This window comes from Cibotium barometz, chromosome 45 (genome assembly GCF_041138505.1).
Source record: "Cibotium barometz isolate CiBa-2024 chromosome 45, ASM4113850v1, whole genome shotgun sequence".
NCBI classification, from domain to species: Eukaryota; Viridiplantae; Streptophyta; class Polypodiopsida; order Cyatheales; family Cibotiaceae; genus Cibotium; species Cibotium barometz.
In genome coordinates this window covers 29,650,593-29,668,848 of record NC_141090.1, presented here as the reverse complement: position 1 = coordinate 29,668,848, position 18,256 = coordinate 29,650,593, and the positions used below count along the sequence as shown (strand labels likewise).

General features: G+C 44.6%; 1 protein-coding gene and 1 long non-coding RNA gene across 2 annotated transcripts; both read left to right on the top strand.

The window, feature by feature from the left end:
* Window positions 1-1,510: 1,510 nt before the first annotated feature.
* Window positions 1,511-3,791, top strand: LOC147612622 (uncharacterized). Its single transcript, XM_086783550.1, has 6 exons — window positions 1,511-1,656; window positions 2,372-2,860; window positions 2,948-3,076; window positions 3,161-3,247; window positions 3,378-3,500; window positions 3,600-3,791. The coding sequence occupies exons 2-6, from the start codon at window positions 2,372-2,374 to the stop codon at window positions 3,789-3,791; spliced, it is 1,020 nt and encodes a 339-aa protein (XP_086639676.1). The 5' UTR covers window positions 1,511-1,656.
* A 1,940-nt stretch (window positions 3,792-5,731) lies between these two features.
* On the top strand, window positions 5,732-9,293 carry LOC147612621 (uncharacterized). The gene is made up of 2 exons (XR_015263477.1): window positions 5,732-6,433; window positions 6,749-9,293. It is a non-coding gene; the product is annotated as an uncharacterized LOC147612621 (long non-coding RNA).
* The last annotated feature ends 8,963 nt before the right edge of the window (window positions 9,294-18,256 follow it).

Below are 18,256 nucleotides of genomic sequence, written 5' to 3'. Positions count from 1 at the left end.
AAAGGGTTTTCCCCCACCCATGAGCCTATAAGATCACCCCTTCTGAAAAGAAAAGAAATCACAAAAGAGCTAGAATGCCCCTTTCCAAAGGCAATAACACCGAATGGCCCCAAACTCTGGCACCCCTTGCAATATTTCTATGAGTCTCCCAAACCTTTGCATGTACCCCATCATAAATTTGGTTGATGCCTTCTCTGTGCCGTAGAGCACCTTCTTGCAGGATGTCAGGCTATCTTTGGCTCGCAGTTCTTTGCATCTATGCAAGTTGAGCTATCTATTTTGGGCAGACCTATGGGTATGCATCCATTTAGTGCTCCTTTTAATGCTTTGATGAGTACTCCTAGAGCTAGATTTGGCTTACATGGCAGCCCACTCCCTTGGGAGAGAGGTCAATCCTCTTCTTGGCCTTTTGGTAAGCCATCTTTTCAGAGAGATGTTGTTGGTAGACAGACATAGCTAGGGGTGCATGCTCCTTTTGCTCCACTAGTGAGCACATGCAACCACACACAGCCTGGGCATCAGACGAGTGGTGCTACCTTGCAGTAGAATGTCGTTAATGGGCAGCAGGTTTTCGTTGATGATATGATTTTAGATACCTTACGATCATAGCGGGCCTTGCTCAAGGATATTCGTGATGAGATGCGCTTCCACAAGTATGCGAATCTCAAGCGTGATGATGCCTTGTCATCTGGTGGTTACATGCATAAGAACTATACAGCCAAAATGCAAAGGACAAGCTCACAAGTGCATAAGTTGTTAGCATTATGTGCATCTCCTATCTACAGTATACCAATGTGCACTGTGTACTGAGTTGAGGGCCTCTGTTGTGGGTGTGCCCACCCAGTGAATAGATAGGACAATCTGCACCAGTTTGGGAGATACCAGACCTTGGCTCCGACTTCGGCATTTGCTCCAGATCTTGGCATCGGACCCAGAGGGGGCACCGAGTGCCACTCCACAGGGGAACCCAAGGGCCCTCTATCGGCCCTGCTTGGCCTCTTAGCCCCATGTTGGCCATCCTTGGTCGACATTCTGTCAGCCAAACTAGCTGACCAGGTTGGCCCAATTATGGCCGACCCTCCCTAAGTGACCCCGCCCCCTCGTCGCTATATCACACGGTGCTTTTAATAAGCGCCTCAGGTGGGATCGATGGCTGAGACGAGCGCGCGGTTCTCGGCCATCCGATCCCATGCGATCTTAAAGTAAACTAGGACGCGCAATCGACGGCTGCCACGATCGCGCGGTTCCTGGCCGTCGATCACTTGCATGCAAGAACTAAACTAGGACGAGCGCCGTGCGAACTGGGAGAAGCATGGATCGTGCGTCTGAGATGATCCCGCGATTCCTGGCCGTCGGATGACACCGCCAATACCTAGGGACCTGTCGCTATCCTGCAGCCGCCCCAGTTCACAAGGAATTGCGCGCTCGTCCTAGTTTAGTTCTGCAAGGAACTGCGCGCTCGTCCGCCGTACCTGCCAGGAAGCTGTGGCGTTCGCCGTACCTGCCGCCGTACCTGCCAGGAAGCTGTAGCGTTCGCCGTACCTGCAGAAGAGGCTGTAGCGTCCGCCAAGGCATAAGTCCAAGTATTGGCGGTGATACATCGAGCGACGAGGCACGTCCTCCCTCCCTCAGCCGTCAATCAGACTATACCACACGGTGCCTTCTTCTTGCATTCCTCCTTGACGTGTTTTTTTAATTTCTTTGAAACGTTCAAGTAGCTTGACGTTTTTTTTCAAAATAGATTACACACTAGTTTAGTACACAGTCGTACTTTATCCCTGGTTTACTATACAAACAGACCCAGTTTGAGAACCAGCCTTCTTTTAATGATGGTGCTTATTGCATGCATGCTTATAGTTTGAAAATCAGCCGTATTTTAACGATGGTGCTTATTTATCCCTGGTTTACTATACAAACAGACCCAGTTTGAGAACCAGCCTTCTTTTAATGATGGTGCTTATTGCATGCATGCTTATAGTTTGAAAATCAGCCGTATTTTAACGATGGTGCTTATTTATCCCTGGTTTACTATACAAACAGACCCAGTTTGAGAACCAGCCTTCTTTTAACGATGGTGCTTATTGCATGCATGCTTATAGTTTGAAAATCAGCCTTATTTTAACGTTGGTGCTTATTGCATGCATGCTTATAGCCATGCTTGGGTTCACTTATTGCCATGATTAATGTCTTCTTGTCATGCATGTGTTTAGTAATATGCAACCATGCATACATGACACACTTAAAGCTTCAACCTAGTTTAACCCTTGTGCACATATTCTTGTAGTCTTTCTTTTTGCTAAAAGTATGTGGTTCCAATTTGTGTATGTCACCTCTTTATATTGATGGTGAGTTCGGTACTCATTCCTATTAGATGCCACTTGCAAACCCTCTTTATGAGGAGATAATTCTTCCTTCTGGGAAACTTGCTCGGCAATGTCGAGTCTCAGATACGTGTCCTAGATGGAACACGAACTATATCAAGAGAATTCATATGATTCGCCACTTGAAAGTCGACCATGGCTTAGAGGTGGATATCCCACTTCAAAAGACAGGACGCCCCTTGGGTGGTGGAATGCAAGGAGCTTCAAAGAGTGCTGCAAAGCAAGCACAGACAAGGTTTCTAGATGCAAAACGTAAATTTGAAATCAACATGAAAAACAATGAAAAGAAACAAAGACTTTTGGCTGAAGATGCTTGGGAAAAGAAAGCTCCTACCAACTTGTCTAAGAGAGCCTACAACATGCGAAAGGAAGCATTCATCGAGGGATTTGTTGCCAAGGGCATGGAACAATACATGGAGAACAAGGAGAAACGCATGCAAGGGATTGAACGGCGCATTAAAGAGGGATATTCCAGACATGTGAGATTTTCTCTTGTCCTATTAACCTTAATTGTGAAATATATTTATACCATGAATATTATTAAGCTCTCATTTTGCATCTTGTAGCGACGCCAAAAAGAAAGTGATGATTCTGACAATGACGATGGTGAAGTGGGTTCTCAACGGATGGAAAACCTCGATGAGGACATATTGACAAGCGGCAAGGATGAAAATCAGAAAGAGTCTCCTCCTTTGGTATGCAAGATATGATTTTTTGATTTTTTTTAACTTGTTCATTGTTTGTTATCTTTACTCTCATAACATGCCACTCTCTTGAAGGGCTCTCTTGATGAGGCGAACCATGAGCATGTGGCTCCATCTCAAGTGAAGAAGAGACAAAAGTGTGTTGTTTTTTCTCCTTTGAAGGTAAGAGATGGATGTACTAGTTGGTCTGAGGGCTTCTGATGTGCTAGTTAAGTAGAGGGCTTCTTTAAAAACATGGTACTAACCTTAAATTGCGTGGACCATGAAACTTTGTAATCTTCCAATTCATAAGACTCGATCAAAGAAAAATGTTCAAATCCATGATAGTGAAGGCTCCTCACATGGCAACAAAATAATCGATGACGAAGTGTCGATGAGAAATGTGGAATTCGAGGGAAAAGCCTCCCTTACAACGGTATGAAAATACATCTCTTCAACCTTTGTACTACTTTGAGGTTGTTTTCCTTACCCTAAAATACATAAATATGCTTTATTTCTTGTTTCCTCACTTTAGGAGAAAATTGTCAACAAGGAGGCTCATGTAGGACTCTCTAAAAAAAGTAAGAAACGGAAGAAGGTAAGGGGTGGAAGATGTCTCTTCGTACACAATTTAAGAGTAGGATTTATTTCACATACCATGGCTCCTTATGTCTTTTGTATTCAAATACTCCACTTGTACCTTAAACGGACAGTGACACTTCTTTGAGGTCCTCAATCTCCTTAGTGTCCCCTTTTGAGTAGGTTCTCCACCTCTATGGCACAAGTAATCAACAACCCTCTTTGATGGCCCTTGGTTTTTTGTTGAGCGAACTTTCACAAGCCTTACTTTGTGCTCTATCATTATCTCTATCAAATGCCTCTCCACATTAGAGCTATCAATATTCAAAATGGTAGTGGGTTCTCTTTTTGGGTTCTTTTGAAGCCAACGTGGAATAGAATCTCCATCCGGTCCTTTTACCATGTTTCTGCAAGCACAAGAATTAATGAAGTCCTTTACATAAGAAATAGGGATTCCATGTTGACGAATGTCAACACACCATGTTTCTTTAATGGTTTCAAGGGTTTCCTTTATCCCTCTATGATCTCCACACTCCAATATATTATGACATGTCATGACAATATTCTCCCATTCCTCTATGCATGATATCCTTAAATTTGGAAATGACTTTAAGCGAAGCACAAGGGAGCCATCTTGATTCTGATCCAAGCAAAGATTTTCCTTCATTCGCCTCCATTTCTTCAGATCAAGGATTCCTCTAGAATCGAAAGTCTTAAGTCTCTCAATGGTCATCGACAAATTCCCTTGAATAACCATGACCATCACATCATAACTTCTCCTATCAAAGGAGAAATATATAGGCGATAGATAAAGCAGTGGATTAAGTGACTCCTTGGCACTTTCTTCAATTTCTTTGCTTTCAACCCTTTGTGCAAAGAAACCATCCTCTTCTTGACTCCAACTAGATTCTTGGCTACTTGTATCAGGCACCAAGTATTCTTCGATCGTAGTTTGCTCACTTGGGCCATCTTCAATCCCACGATCTTCAATCCACAAGCTCATCCTTCACACGCATGGACATATTTAGAAAGTTATCATGTTTGAAAACGCGAAAAAATTTTCTTAATACAATGCTATTCATCTATCCCTTAGACTGTCGTAGTTTGCTCACAGTCCTAGTTTACTACACAGTCCTACTTTCCTTACTTTTCTTATTTTACTGCGTAGACCTTGTTTTTTGATTTTCCTACCACATATCAAATAGACTGAGTGATTTAGAGAGAAGGGAGAGAGAGAGATAGAGAGAGAGCAAATTACCTTGAATGTTAAGCAAGCTTCTTTGAGTGAAAGGGATCAAAAGGGGTGGTGTAAGGAACATATGACAAGGTGGAAGCGGGCATTCTTTGAATGACAATGAAAGGCGCTCAAACCTGATTAATTGAACGCTACAGGCAACCAATAGATTTCCTAAGAAGAAAATCTTGAGAAATGATTTATATTCCCAAAAAAATGCAATACAAAAAATGCCATATATCATGCTATACAAAGGACACACTATTGAAAGTCAATCCATAAAATCATCATTGTTGGCAACTTGGCATATGCGTTTGGAGGAGTTGTTGCATTGTCAATAAACTCAACGTTTATGCATTAGTCTCATAAATCAAACTAAACTAAACTAGGATCATCACCGTTTGCATATGCCTTTGAAATCTTTGAAATCTTTGAAATCATCACCGTTTGCATAGCATTGTCTCTAATGACCATCGACGAACAAAACGTATGTTTTTTCACATACCTCTACTACGGCCGAGTGCATTGTCAATTAGACTCCTCCGTCTCGAAAGCTTCTGTCTCCCTCACCAGCTAGGTTTTACAGGTGTTCAACCGACGGCCACGATGGCGCTGCCAGTTTCGCTTGATCCGACGGCCGAAATTATCTTCCCAGTTCGCGCTGCGATGATCCTAGTTTAGTTTTCAAAAAATTTGGATCGACGGCCAGGAACCGCGCGATCGTGGCAGCCGTCGATTGCGCGTCCTAGTTTACTTTAAGATCGCATGGGATCGGATGGCCGAGAACCGCGCGCTCGTCTCAGCCATCGATCCCACCTGAGGCGCTTATTAAAAGCACCGTGTGATATAGCGACGCCCCCCCCCCCCCACCCGGGGCTATATATAGGTCCTTCCCCTTTTTGGATCTATTGCTGCTCCTTGGCTCCTGCTCGAGATTAGTCTCCAGGCCTCCTCTGCCCTTGTATCTTGCAGCCTTGGATCTGCTCCTTTGCCTATGTGCTTTGCAAATCAGCTCCTCCAGCCGTGGATCTTGCTTCTTTGCCTCTGAGCTCTATTGCCCAGATCTATCTCTCCTGGTGGTTGCCCTGTTCGTACGGTCGCCGCCCCATTTGCTCTTGTTCCAGCCCCCAAATTTGTGCCTAGGTTCGCACATCCTCAGCCTCTTGTTTGGCTTCCATTGCTGCCCTTGGTTGCAGCCCCGGCCTCCTCCATCTGCTCGAGATCAGTCCCTTGTTCAGCCCCTGATATTGTATCTCAGTTCGCTGCCCTGTTTGGGGCTGATATACAGCAGTGTTTTAGGCCTCTCTTGTGCATCTCTGTCTTTTTTCTGATGCTCATATATGTATGCTTCCTCTCTGTATATGTTTTCAGCAAGGGGGATACCCGTACGCCTAAATGAGCTTGAGGAGTGGCACATGAAGCTGGAAGACTGCCTCCACTTCTACCCCAAATCAGATGAGGATCGTATCATTTTTGACGGCATGCATATGCAAGATTATGCTCACACGTGGTGGCGGTACATGAGAGAGTCACCTCAAATTCCAACCACATGGAAGGTATTGAAAGAACTAATGGTCACAACCTTTTGTATCCTCGTTGAAATTAGAGCATTACTCAGTTGAGTTTTATGCATTATCACATACCGGAACAAATTGATTGATTTTGTAAGTTTCTCATGTCGCATGTAAAAGTCATATCCAAAATAAGCAAAATTTGTTGATTTTGTTTTAGCCACTTTTGTGGCTCCATTACAAGACTAGTGTTAAAGGGTGAGGTCAAGCATAGGATTGTTCACATGCTTGTGGATAGCGGCAACACTCATAGTTTTATCGACACCAGAGCCTTACATAAGGTGGGACTGATTGCTACAGAGATAGACCTCGGGTTGAGAGAGTAGAGGTGGCCAATGGACAGCAGCATATGATCAGCAAACTGTGTTGCCAGGATGCAAGGATCCGACTCTTTGAGGATGACAAATTTGCAGGTGATCTCTTTGCACTGGACATGGGGTCGATTGATGTTGTCATGGGCTACAAGTGGATTCAATCTCTGGGAGAATTCAGCATGGTCTTGAATGCCTTAACACTTTGCTTTGCATACTGGGGTAAGCCAATAGTATTGCATGGTATAATAGCCCTGAAAATGCTGGTCATTTCAGCAAGACAATTACCTACAGAGCTGCAGAAGGAGAATGCCATCTATGCATTGAATGTGTATGTAGCTCAGAAGGGTAGCATTCCCCATGTGGAGACTCGGATATGCAGCAATTGCTCTTTGAATTTGCTGATGTATTTGTTGATATGCCTTCCCTCTTACCTCCCAAGAGGAATGTGGATTGTGCTATTGTACCAAGGCTGGTAGTATGCCCATAAATAAAGCCCCATACCGTCTTTCCAAAGTGGAACTTGAGGAAGTGGCAATGCAGGTGTGGGAGTTGCTTGAGACGAACTTCGCCACTCATTGCCTCCCCAGTGCTTTTGGTAAAGAAGAGATGGATTGTACCGTAGGTGCATTGATTACAAGGACCTAAACAAGGCCTCTAGCAAGAACACGTTGCCAATCCCTAGGATTGACGACATGTTGGATGAACTCAAGGGTGCTCAGTTTTTCACAAAGATAGATTTGAGAACTGGCTACTATCAAATAAGGGTAAAAGAAGGAGATGAGCACAAGATGGCCTTGGTGCTTGTATGCACCGTCCACCTTCCATGCACTGATGGGCAGCCGCTTCTCTTTGCAGGCGTGCTGGTTTTCTTTGGTGATATCCTCATTTACAGCAAGGATAGGCAAGAGCACATTAAGCACGTGAAGCATGTGTTGGAAAGTTTGAGGATGCATCAGCATTCCAGCAAATACACTTTTGTGGCTGAGGAGGTTGAGTACATCAGGCATATCATGAGTAGACGTGGCATTAGAGTGGACCCTATCAAAGTCAATTGCATTAGGGATTGGCATTTTTTGGTCTTGCTTCTTTCTACAAGCGGTTCATTCAAAAATTTGCCAAGAGGGCAGACCCTTTCACTGACGAGGGATGTCTACATGTGGTCAGAGAAGTACAAATCAGTTTTTAGGACCTGAAAGAGACTCCTGCACCTATGTTGGTCTGCCTCAATTTCTCACGCCCTTCCATTGTGGAGGTAGATGCGAGTGGCAAAGGCTTGGAAGCCATTTTGTGACAAGAGCATGGGCTTATAGCTTTTGAAAGCAAGAAGTTTGATGCCAAGGAACTGAATTATCATGTTTATGATCATGAGATGTTGCCCATCTTGCATGCTTTCAATAAATGGCACCATTCTCTGTATCGGAGCAAGATTAACATCAAGACAGATCATAGGACACTCAAATACTTCTCACGCAGCCCAGTTTGTCAGTTGAGCAGAAGAGGTGGTTGGCTGCAGTTCAATCCTATTATTTTGACGTGGAGTATAGAAAAGGGAAGGAAAATGTTGTTGCAGATGCCTTGTCTTGGATGTGGGCTTGCAATTTGTTTCGTGTCTCTACCTTGTATCGAGATTGGATTCATGGCATTCAGGAAGAGTACATGCATTATTCTAAGGCATCTCCCATATGTTTAGATTTGTAGAAGCCTTCAAGCCAAGGTTATCTTGAATCTAAGTTGCGTAGTGCGCTGTTTTGGTGCAAGGACATAATTTATTTAGTGCCAAACTCACAATAGAGCTGCAGGTTTTGCAAGAAATGCACTTGTCTCCCATGGTTGGACATGTGGGTGTCTCCAAGACGTGAGAACATCAAACAAAGATTTATTTGGGAAGCCATGTAGCGGGATGTGGTTAAGTATGTGGCATAATGCTTGCCTTCCCAACATAATAAAGTCGATAGCAAATTACCGGGGGGTCTCTTGCAGCCATTACCCATTCCAAAGGGCAAATAGACTCACATAGCAATGGATTTCATCACAAAATTGCCTTCTACAGAGAGGGGACGGGACAGCATCTACGTTGTGGTGGATAGAATGACAAAACATGCCACTTCATACCCAGGAAGACTTGTTATTCAACATCACAAGTTGCTCGGCAATTCAATGAGCATGTCTTTAAGCAGCTTTCCTCAAGAAATTGTCAGTGATAGAGATGCAAAATTTCATGCATCACTTTTGGCAGGACTTATTTGCAGCAATGGGTACTTTGCTCACACCGAGCATTGCACACCATCTTGAGATTGATGGACAATCCAAAAGGGTGAACAAATAGGTGGAGGAATACTTGAAGCACTTTTGTCATGATACTCAGAAGTCTTGGGATAAGTGGTTGGCACTAGCTCAATTGTGCTATAATAGTACCAAGCATCTCTCTATTGGCATGAGCCCATTTGAGGCAATGTATGGATGCAAGATCGGAATGCCCTCTTCAATTGCAAACATGGTTGTAAAAGTCAGCAAGCACGAAATTCTAGAAAGGATGGATGCCCTCTTGCAATTGGCTAAAATGAATTGCACACACACACACACGTGTAGACATACCTACATACATATGTGTATATGCAATGCATGCATGCATGCATGCATACATACATACATACATACATGTTGCATGTATGTGGGCGAAATTGCCTTGGGCTTAACAAGGGGGCAATGAACAATCTCGAGCTTACAGTTTCCTCCCTTTGATGAAAGGACGTCAAGGGTTGTAGGCAGTGCTAGAAGCGGTAGATTGAAGTTCATCGAGTTCTCTTGTGTAGTGACTTGGATGAGTTGAGAGTAACTAGAGCTAACAAGTGCAAGAGCATAGATGAAGAACCGAGCTTTGATACTACTTGTTGGTAGTAGACAGGGAAGACATAAGACATGACACATAATGCAAAGAGCAGTACATACGATGAAAAGCAGAATGAGAAGTGACATATAAGTCGCATCACAGACAATACAAAGGATCATGTTGTGCTACTAAGCACACCCCACAAGTCACTTGCAAGCGTGTCTACTAAAAACCACTTGGGAGGGAGAACCTCTGCTAATTGGAGTAGAAGGTGCCGTGATCCTACTTCTAGCCCATTACCTGACACTCCTACATCATATATTCTAACATTTTATGCTTAATCTTTCGTCGAAGGAAGCAGTAGTTACCAATTGTACCCACCCAATGTGACGATGTGCTCATTGCACTTGTCCCATGGTACTGAGAGGTTTGTTGTAGAGGCCTTCGAGAGTCAACATAGGGTTCCTTGCCTACCTTTCACGATATTGTTTCTGGGATTGGTAATGGAGCTTAGGCTATTGGTAGCAGGTTTGGCACTCTCTTTGGTACTCCACTCTCGGATTCACTCATAGATGCAATGGTTAGCGCAAAGTGTTTCTCAGGTGTGTGTCATGGAGGATCTCTCCAAGCTTGCCAAGATCTTGCTGGTCGAGATGAGCATAGATGCAGTATCCCAGCAAAGTAATTGTTATTGACTAGTGCGACAAATGTTTGTGGTGACACAAATTTGTGCGTTGTTATGGAGGATCTCCCCAAGCTTGCCAAGATTTTGCTGATCGAGATGAGCATAGATAGCAAAGTAATTGTTATTGACTAGTGTGCCAAATGTTTGTGGTGACACAAATTTGTCCACGGGTCTTTACTGATGATGACATAAGCTTTGCTTTGCTTGCTACATTTGTCTTCCCTTTTTCAGCACTGCCTCCTAGGCTACGCTATATGAACAATTTTGGAAAAAAGTGTCCCACACATTTTGTCGCCACGTCCCCCTTGCTGCCCCCCCTCCCCCCCCAAATTGGCTACCAAATTCATTCTCTCTGTCTGTTTGCCTGCGTGTCTATCTCTCTCTCTTTTGCACATGCACATGCACACGCGCATGTGCATACACACCTAGAGTTTGCAAGCTTCCTTTGCATTTGCAAGTGGTTGCATTATAGTACTGGTTCTACTCATGGGTTTTCATCATAGGTCTTGCAAAGTAAGCATCCTTTTATCTTGGCAATACTGTGTTTGGCAGAACCTATGGCAGTGCTCACGAGTACTTGTACTCACTTTTTTTCCATTGTACTAATTTTTGGACTTGGGATCATAAATGTGAATGTGTAAAATTGGATATGTTCTAGTCTTACGAAGGTATATATATATATGATTGCCCTCACTTCAGGCATATTGAGTGATAGGTGGACATTTTGACCATGCCAGTGGTAAGGATGATCGATCTTCCTAGAGCTTCACCATGTGACCAGAGTTTGCCACCCTTGGCACTAGGAGCAGGTGAGACATAGGGGTAGAGGAGGAATGAACAAAAGTCCAAGTGAGATGCAAAATGAGAAAACAGATAAAGTGAAAGAACACACAAAAGGGGAAGGAAAAGGTAATGCTATTGCACATGCCCATGCCTGATGCAACAACGAAGGCACAATGATCTTCTTCCTCACCATCCTTGCATTAATAGTCCCTCCCTCCCTTTCATGTTCTCCACCTCTCCTCTTGACTCGATGCCACCTCCTTTGTCAGAGTCCTTGTCCCCTCCCCCCCCCCAGCCCCCCTACTCCCTTCTTGTGTGACAGTGTGAAAACAATAAGTGGAGAATGCTTGGAGAAACATTAGGACTTGTTTGGGGTCTTCTTGGGCCCTTTAATTTGCCCCAAGCCTAATGACAGTCATTAAGGAATGGTGCAATGGGAGAAGGCCATGTGGAGAAAAATGTTGGGTTTCCCTGCCCCTAATATGTAGGGGTCAAACTTGAATCATACGTTTTTTTTTTAAAGAAATTGGGCTGAAAATGCAAAATCTTTCAATAAAATCAGATTTTCCACCTTTTTTTAATAAAGACAGCTCAAACTGGCATAAATGACCCCACCTCAAAAAGTGGGCTAGGGCCAGAAACGCCCCCCCATCATTATCCCTCATTTAAAGCTACTTTTTCCTCTCCCCACTCCCTCTTCCTCTCTCTAAAACTAGCAATTCGGTTTTGAGTCTCTCTCTAACTAAAAGAATCTTTTTTGGCCTCCTCCCTTCCTATTCTGCCTTCCCCTTCCCTCCTAAAGTTAGATCTATCTTTCTGTGCCTTCTTGGCTATGGAAAGCTTGGAAAACAGTCCACTTTTTTCCCCATCAAGTCCATCCTCTCTTGCTTGCACACATTCTTCACTCTCCTCTTGCTAGCTTATATACATTCTTGACTCCTCTTGCCAGCTTATATGCTCTGCTAGCATTAGGTTGCAGAGATCTTCTTGGCTATGGAAAGCTTGGAAAACAGTCCTTTTTTCCCCATCAAGTCCATCCTCTCTTGCTTGCACACATTCTTCACTCTCCTCTTGCTAGCTTATACACATTCTTGACTCCTCTTGCCAGCTTATATGCTCTGCTAGCATTAGGTTGCAGAGATCTTCTCACACACCTACAACTTCATAGCATTTAGCTTAGTCGGTTAGCCAAGCACAATGAGTCGCCGACCTCGTTCAAGGGTGGAGTCCTTTAGCAGCAGCAACGAACAAGACGACACTGGCTTGTGGGTTACAAGCACCTTTGCAAAAGGAATGTGGGTGACGATGCGTCCAAGCACAAGGGGAGCCCACAAAGTCTCTCGCAGATACATAGGGTTAAAGTCACACCATTGGAAGGGTCGCATAGTGGATCTCAAGCAGGGGGCTGACGGAAGCAAGCGGGTGATGATCCAACACGTCTACAAGGCATCGCAACTCCGTGTTGACAATGCCAATCACAAACGCTTTCCTGCAAATTGTAAGTTTTATTTGTGCTTCTTGTTTTATGGGCTGCACTGAGACATGCTAATATCATTTCATGTTACGGAAGCTTGATTTTTTCAAGTGTGTTCTTGTAATGTTCTGTGCAGACATCTTTCCGTCGACATTTGTGGAATGGGAGCCTTTAGAGGCCCTTTCTGGAACCTTTGAGGCGCACCACTTTGAAATCGGCAAGCTACTATATACTGGTTGTTCAACATCAGAGCTTTTAGAGCGCTCAGTTTTCTTCTTTCATGCAGAGTATATTGTACCCACGTCAAGAGATGGTTCTGGGACTCTACGGAGGCTCCCTACACCAAGTCTCACGGACCATGATTGGCCAAAGCCCGACAATACTTTGGTTGCACTAACCAGACGTCGGATTGAGATTGATGTGTGCAATGCAATGAAGTGCACCTATGGGTCACATCGTGCGACTCTCACGTTCTTCATGCCTTTACATTTGTTGGTGTTTTTGTTCAAGGAGGCTGATGTTCACCGGACTCCTACAATGTGGATTGCAAAGGGAGGCACAGTAATGAGTGCCTTTTTGCCACCTTCGTGGGATTTGAAGGTTATTCAACATCAGGGTGACAAGATAAAGTGCATGGTGGTGTCGGAGAAGATGGTCGTTCGGTACCAGCTTGGAAAGCAACAACTCTCTATTATCTTTCCTTACAGACGTTGGAAGCTGACTGGAGGCGAATGGCAAGCACTCGATTCGGACATCAACGATGCAGAACAGCTTGATGTACATGTTAGCACGCAAGCTGATGTGTGGGATATCGTAGTAAATGCTGATTGGAATATGGCGAACCTAAGGGAGTACTTAGGCCTTAGGTTTGCACTGAAAGGTGACTTTTCATTTGTGATTGATAACACACCTCTACGTAAGAGGAAAGAGGCATCTTACTTTTGTAAAAGCATTCCCTTCCCCAGATGTATCCATATCAAGCAAGCTATGTAACAGATTTTGAGAGATTAATTCAAAACAATTTTGGCTACTCGCAATTTGCGTTCAATTTTGTGCCCTTTTAAGTTTTGTCGCGTGTTTTTATTTTTTTGGAGGTTTTAAGTGAGTTTTTAAACATAAAAAAAGTTTTAAAGACCTCTTTATAAGTCACTTTTGACCACTTTGAGTTCATCTCCTCACTCTCGGCATCTTTGCGGTCCCCTCGCCTTCTTCGCTACTCAAGCATGGCCACCCCCGCCCAAGCTCTCCTATCTCAATTGCACAAGCTTGACCTCGGTCACTTGATCGAGAAGCTTGCACCCATCTTTCAGACATCTATTGACATGGAAGGCACCGCCGAACTCCATAATGACGTGTTTGGGGCGTTCACTAGCTACATGGACACATACATGGCTGAATATTGTGTCAACTTTGAAGACGAGGAGGGAACTTGGGTGCCTGTGGATCTTATCAAGCATACCTACAAAGCGGACAAAAATTTCAGGTTCAGGCTTGCAAGATTCCTCAAAGGCCTTAGTAGCGCATATCTAAGGGAGGAGGAAGAAGATAACCTAGTAGGTCTTGGAATGGGCAACATTGGCACAAGTTTTTTGAGGTGGGACATGACTCTTGCCCTCCTGATCTTAGAGGGAACAGAGAAAAGCAAGGGAAAGAGGAAGGCCACTCCTCCAAAGAAAGCCACACCTTATCTCTTGATCAAGGAAGCTGACCCAAAGGAGGAGATTGTCACCCCAGTGCAAGAAGCATCTCTTGCACTTGTGACTCTGGCGGAAGAGCCGCAAGCTGAGGCTGTGAAACGGGACATCGAAGGGGACGATGTCATGGATGAAGTTCCAGAGCTCGAAGTGCGAACTCTACACCCCATCATAGTAGAAGGTGTAGAGTTCTTATTTTTGGATGACATCGCCCATGTCCTTGGGCTGCACCAGGATGAAACTCTCTCAGTCATTGCTATGTACGCGGGCATGCGAGACACACAACAGCCGTCCAAAGATGATGACATCCACATTGACTTCAGTTCCGCAGATGTCACAAAGGTGCTTGCGCTCCCGGAAAATCATGCCTCAACAGAGTCCCTTGTGGCAGAGACTCTTGTACAAATATCCCAGTGCAAGGATTTCTACGAGAGTGTGCCAGAAACTAGCTTTGCCCCTCACAAGCCGCTTGCCATTTCGGATTCCGTCAGTTTCGGGAGCATCAATATTAGTGATGCAGACCTTGCGGATCATGATGATGCCACTGAGGTAGTACACCCAATTTCTTCCCTTCTTAATTTGTAATTTTTTGAAGTCAACTCATTCTTCTATCTACTTTGTAGACCGCAAGAGAAATGGACTGGTTCGCAAGCCGAAAGGGTGGAGCACGAAAGGAGGTGGAGGGGAAAGATGCTGCGCTATGGCACTACATCCCGAGCTTCAATGCCGAGATGCTTCGCGTAATTCACAACGACTTTTCAAATGATGCGCAAGCTGAATTTTTGAGGTGCAGAGCCCTAAGCGCCATCCTGTCTGAAGCCCCTATAGCTCAAAATGCCCATAAATGTATTCTTGTAAATAGGGAAGCAGCTATCTATAGCTTTGGTGATAAAGGTTCAGGGTCTTTCCTAGGATTTTGTGGCCTTAGCCTTGGACAAGGCATCACTGATGCTAAAGAGATAGCCGAACGCATTGGTGACAAACCATCAGTAAAGACTCTCACCCACGAGGCTTTCACCAAGCTCATCAAGCGAGTTGGCTTTCTCAGACTGCACTCCAAAGTAATCTTGCTTGCGTCGCTTTGTGTGCAAGTTATTCTCCGCATCACCTGTTTCATCTTCGCCGTCTAAGCTCTTTCGCTTCAATGCCCTGCTCATGAGTGTCAGACTTGTACGTTCCACCCTTTGGCCCTTTACAACCTGACATTCATCCAATTTGAGGACAAATATAGCCTTTCCATCCATCTCCTCTAATGTCATATCATAAAACTGAATCATAGCTCGTTGAAGCGCCTCCACCTCGACGTAAACATTGTTAAACTTGTTGTAAGCAAAATCTTTTGAATTTGACATTGGCATGCTACCATCCACCCATCTGTAGCCGCCTAGCAAGTCGGCAATATTGTTGTTTGCTGACTTCCTTGCCATAACTATACTGTATGGTGTTGGAAGTATAGATCGTGTCATTCCTTTGCCTCGTAGACGTGCTGTGATGCAAGTATACAAAGCCCTGTATCCCTTATCACTGATACCTGCTGTGTCGCACATAGTGAGCATGTCAATGGGACTGACAATCTGCTCGAATTCCTTGAGAAAATACTTTTGAATCCTGTCACGCAACGCACCATTTACTGGATTGGTTATCATATTGATTACTTTCTGCTCTGGAATAATGTGCTCAAGGATAGACTCCTCAGTATTGGAACAACCTAATATTGCTTTAGCACATTCCCTGGACATCACATAGTTCAGAGTCAATGACATAACTATATGAAAAAGGAATGTAATGCTAGTTTTGAAGCTGTGATTACTTGTTTGATGCACACGTCGCTTGCGAGCCCCCCCATCTTTGGAAAGAAGACTCAGAGGCTTGCGCTTTCGCTGTCTTGCATTATATCCCACGGGGAGGTGAGTGAAATGATCGACACGTCGGCGAAGGTTCCGAGTTGAGTTTCGAAGACGGAGATAGTTCTCTATAGCTCGATCCCTCCTTTCCACACCTTTATCAAGCTTCATCTTCTGCTCTGCATCCTCCTTCTCTAGATCCTTGACTCGAGCCAGCATATGTTCCTTTGTGGCCATGAAAGTTGACGCACATTCTTCCTTTTCTGCCTTGCATAATTTTAGAAGCTTCCTGAGGTGATTTTGATTTGAGAGTTCCTGCAAGTACAAAGAATAGAGCCTCTGATAGTACCCTAAGAAACCATTATAACCATCACCCAAGAAGCATACGACCTGCGTGATATTACGAAAAGGGGGAGGTGCACTAGTCTGTGGATCAAGGGGATAAATGCTTCCATCAGTCCAAAGATCAATGGCTTTTGCACCTTGAAGTCGTAGCACCTCAGCAGGAATACATCCCTTCGTTCGATTACTTCGCATTGTGGCATACTCCTCGTCTAAGTCCACGTGCAAGCGAAACTTTGATTGCTTGTTGGTGATGTCCCGTAGAGCCATTGTACCTAGCAAATGGAGATGGAGATGTAGATGGATACAGAGATGGAAATGTGGATGGTGATGGAGATGGAGATGTAGATGGATACAGAGATGGAAATGTGGATGGTGATGGAGATGATGGAGATGGAGGATGGAGGTGGAGGATGGAAATGTGGATGGTGATGGAGGAGATGAAGATGGAGATGGTGATGGAGATGGAGGTGGAGGAGATGCAGATGGATATAGAGAAATGGAGGCCTTGAGGAGATAGATATGGAGAGCTTGCTAGTGATGGAGATGGAGAGCTTCAGCTTGCAAGGATGTGTAGATCTGTACCTTCACAGGAGGGGATGGTGAGCTCTTCCATGAGAGCTGGTGGAGAGGATGATAGATATGGAGAGCTTGCTAGTGATGGAGATGGAGAGCTTCAGCTTGCAAGGATGTGTAGATCTGTACCTTCACAAGAGGGGATGGTGAGCTCTTCCATGAGAGCTGGTGGAGAGGATGATGGAGTAGGAGGTCCAGATCTGTAGGCCATGGCTCCTAGAGAGAGAAAAAGAAGCCCTTACCCAAGTAAAACACCCTAAACGCGTTTTAGAGAGAGAATGTAGAGAGAGAGTGGGATCTGCAGCACCTCCAAAAAGGGAGGGAACAAAGTGACGAAAATTTTCAAACATTCTTTGTGAAAGGTACTTCACTACAAGACAAAAAGGCATTTAGGTCCATATTCCTTCCCAAGGACAGAAGATCTAATGATTAGATTACCTTTAGGCCTATTTTCTTTTTTGTAGAAAAGGAAAAATGCATTTTCAGGCCTAGGCCACTAGCTTGGTCAAAGCTTGATTAGCATTTTAAGCATTTCACTAAGTGTCCAAATAAAAGGGCCCAAGAAGACCCCAAACAAGTCCTAATGGGAGAAGAGAGGAGACGAATCATTAAGGTGAAGCTGAACAATTGTTGTATCACTAGCTCCAACAGGAGGAGGAAGAAGAACTGAATACAAGCCCCACATGGTGGGGGATCCTTGCTCAGCAGGCTGCTCACAAATTTCCCAGCGGCACACATGATTTGCCACAAAAAGAGAACAATACCAGCGTGGAGAATTGCCAAACATAGTGCACTTGGGGCTAAGCTTGGGCATCCATAGGTGGGCGATGGGAAACCTGATAAAAGGGGTTGGATTTGCATTTGAAAAGGGAACACATGAGCTATTGCAAAGAAGAAAGTGCATGGGAGGAGGACCCCATATATAGGGAAGGGGGCACTTTAATAGGGGTCGGCCAACAAGCTGGTTGGCTAGCTTGTAGAGTGGTCAACGCTTGGTTGGCCATCTTGGCCGATAGGTGGTCGGGCAGTTGCACTTGCTTCTGGCTCTTGGATTTTGGCTCTTGTTGTCCTTGCATGTGCTCCTTGAAGTGCCTTCGACAAAGCCCATCTCTCACATTCTCACCCAACTATCGTGTCTCCGAGCGGGCACACCCACAAAGATGCCCTCACTCTTATGCATTTTGGAAATGCACTTGGTGGCCAGTTCACTCCCATGATTCATTTCTTGCGGTATGGTACCCCCTTTCAAACTAGCGGTGAAATAAG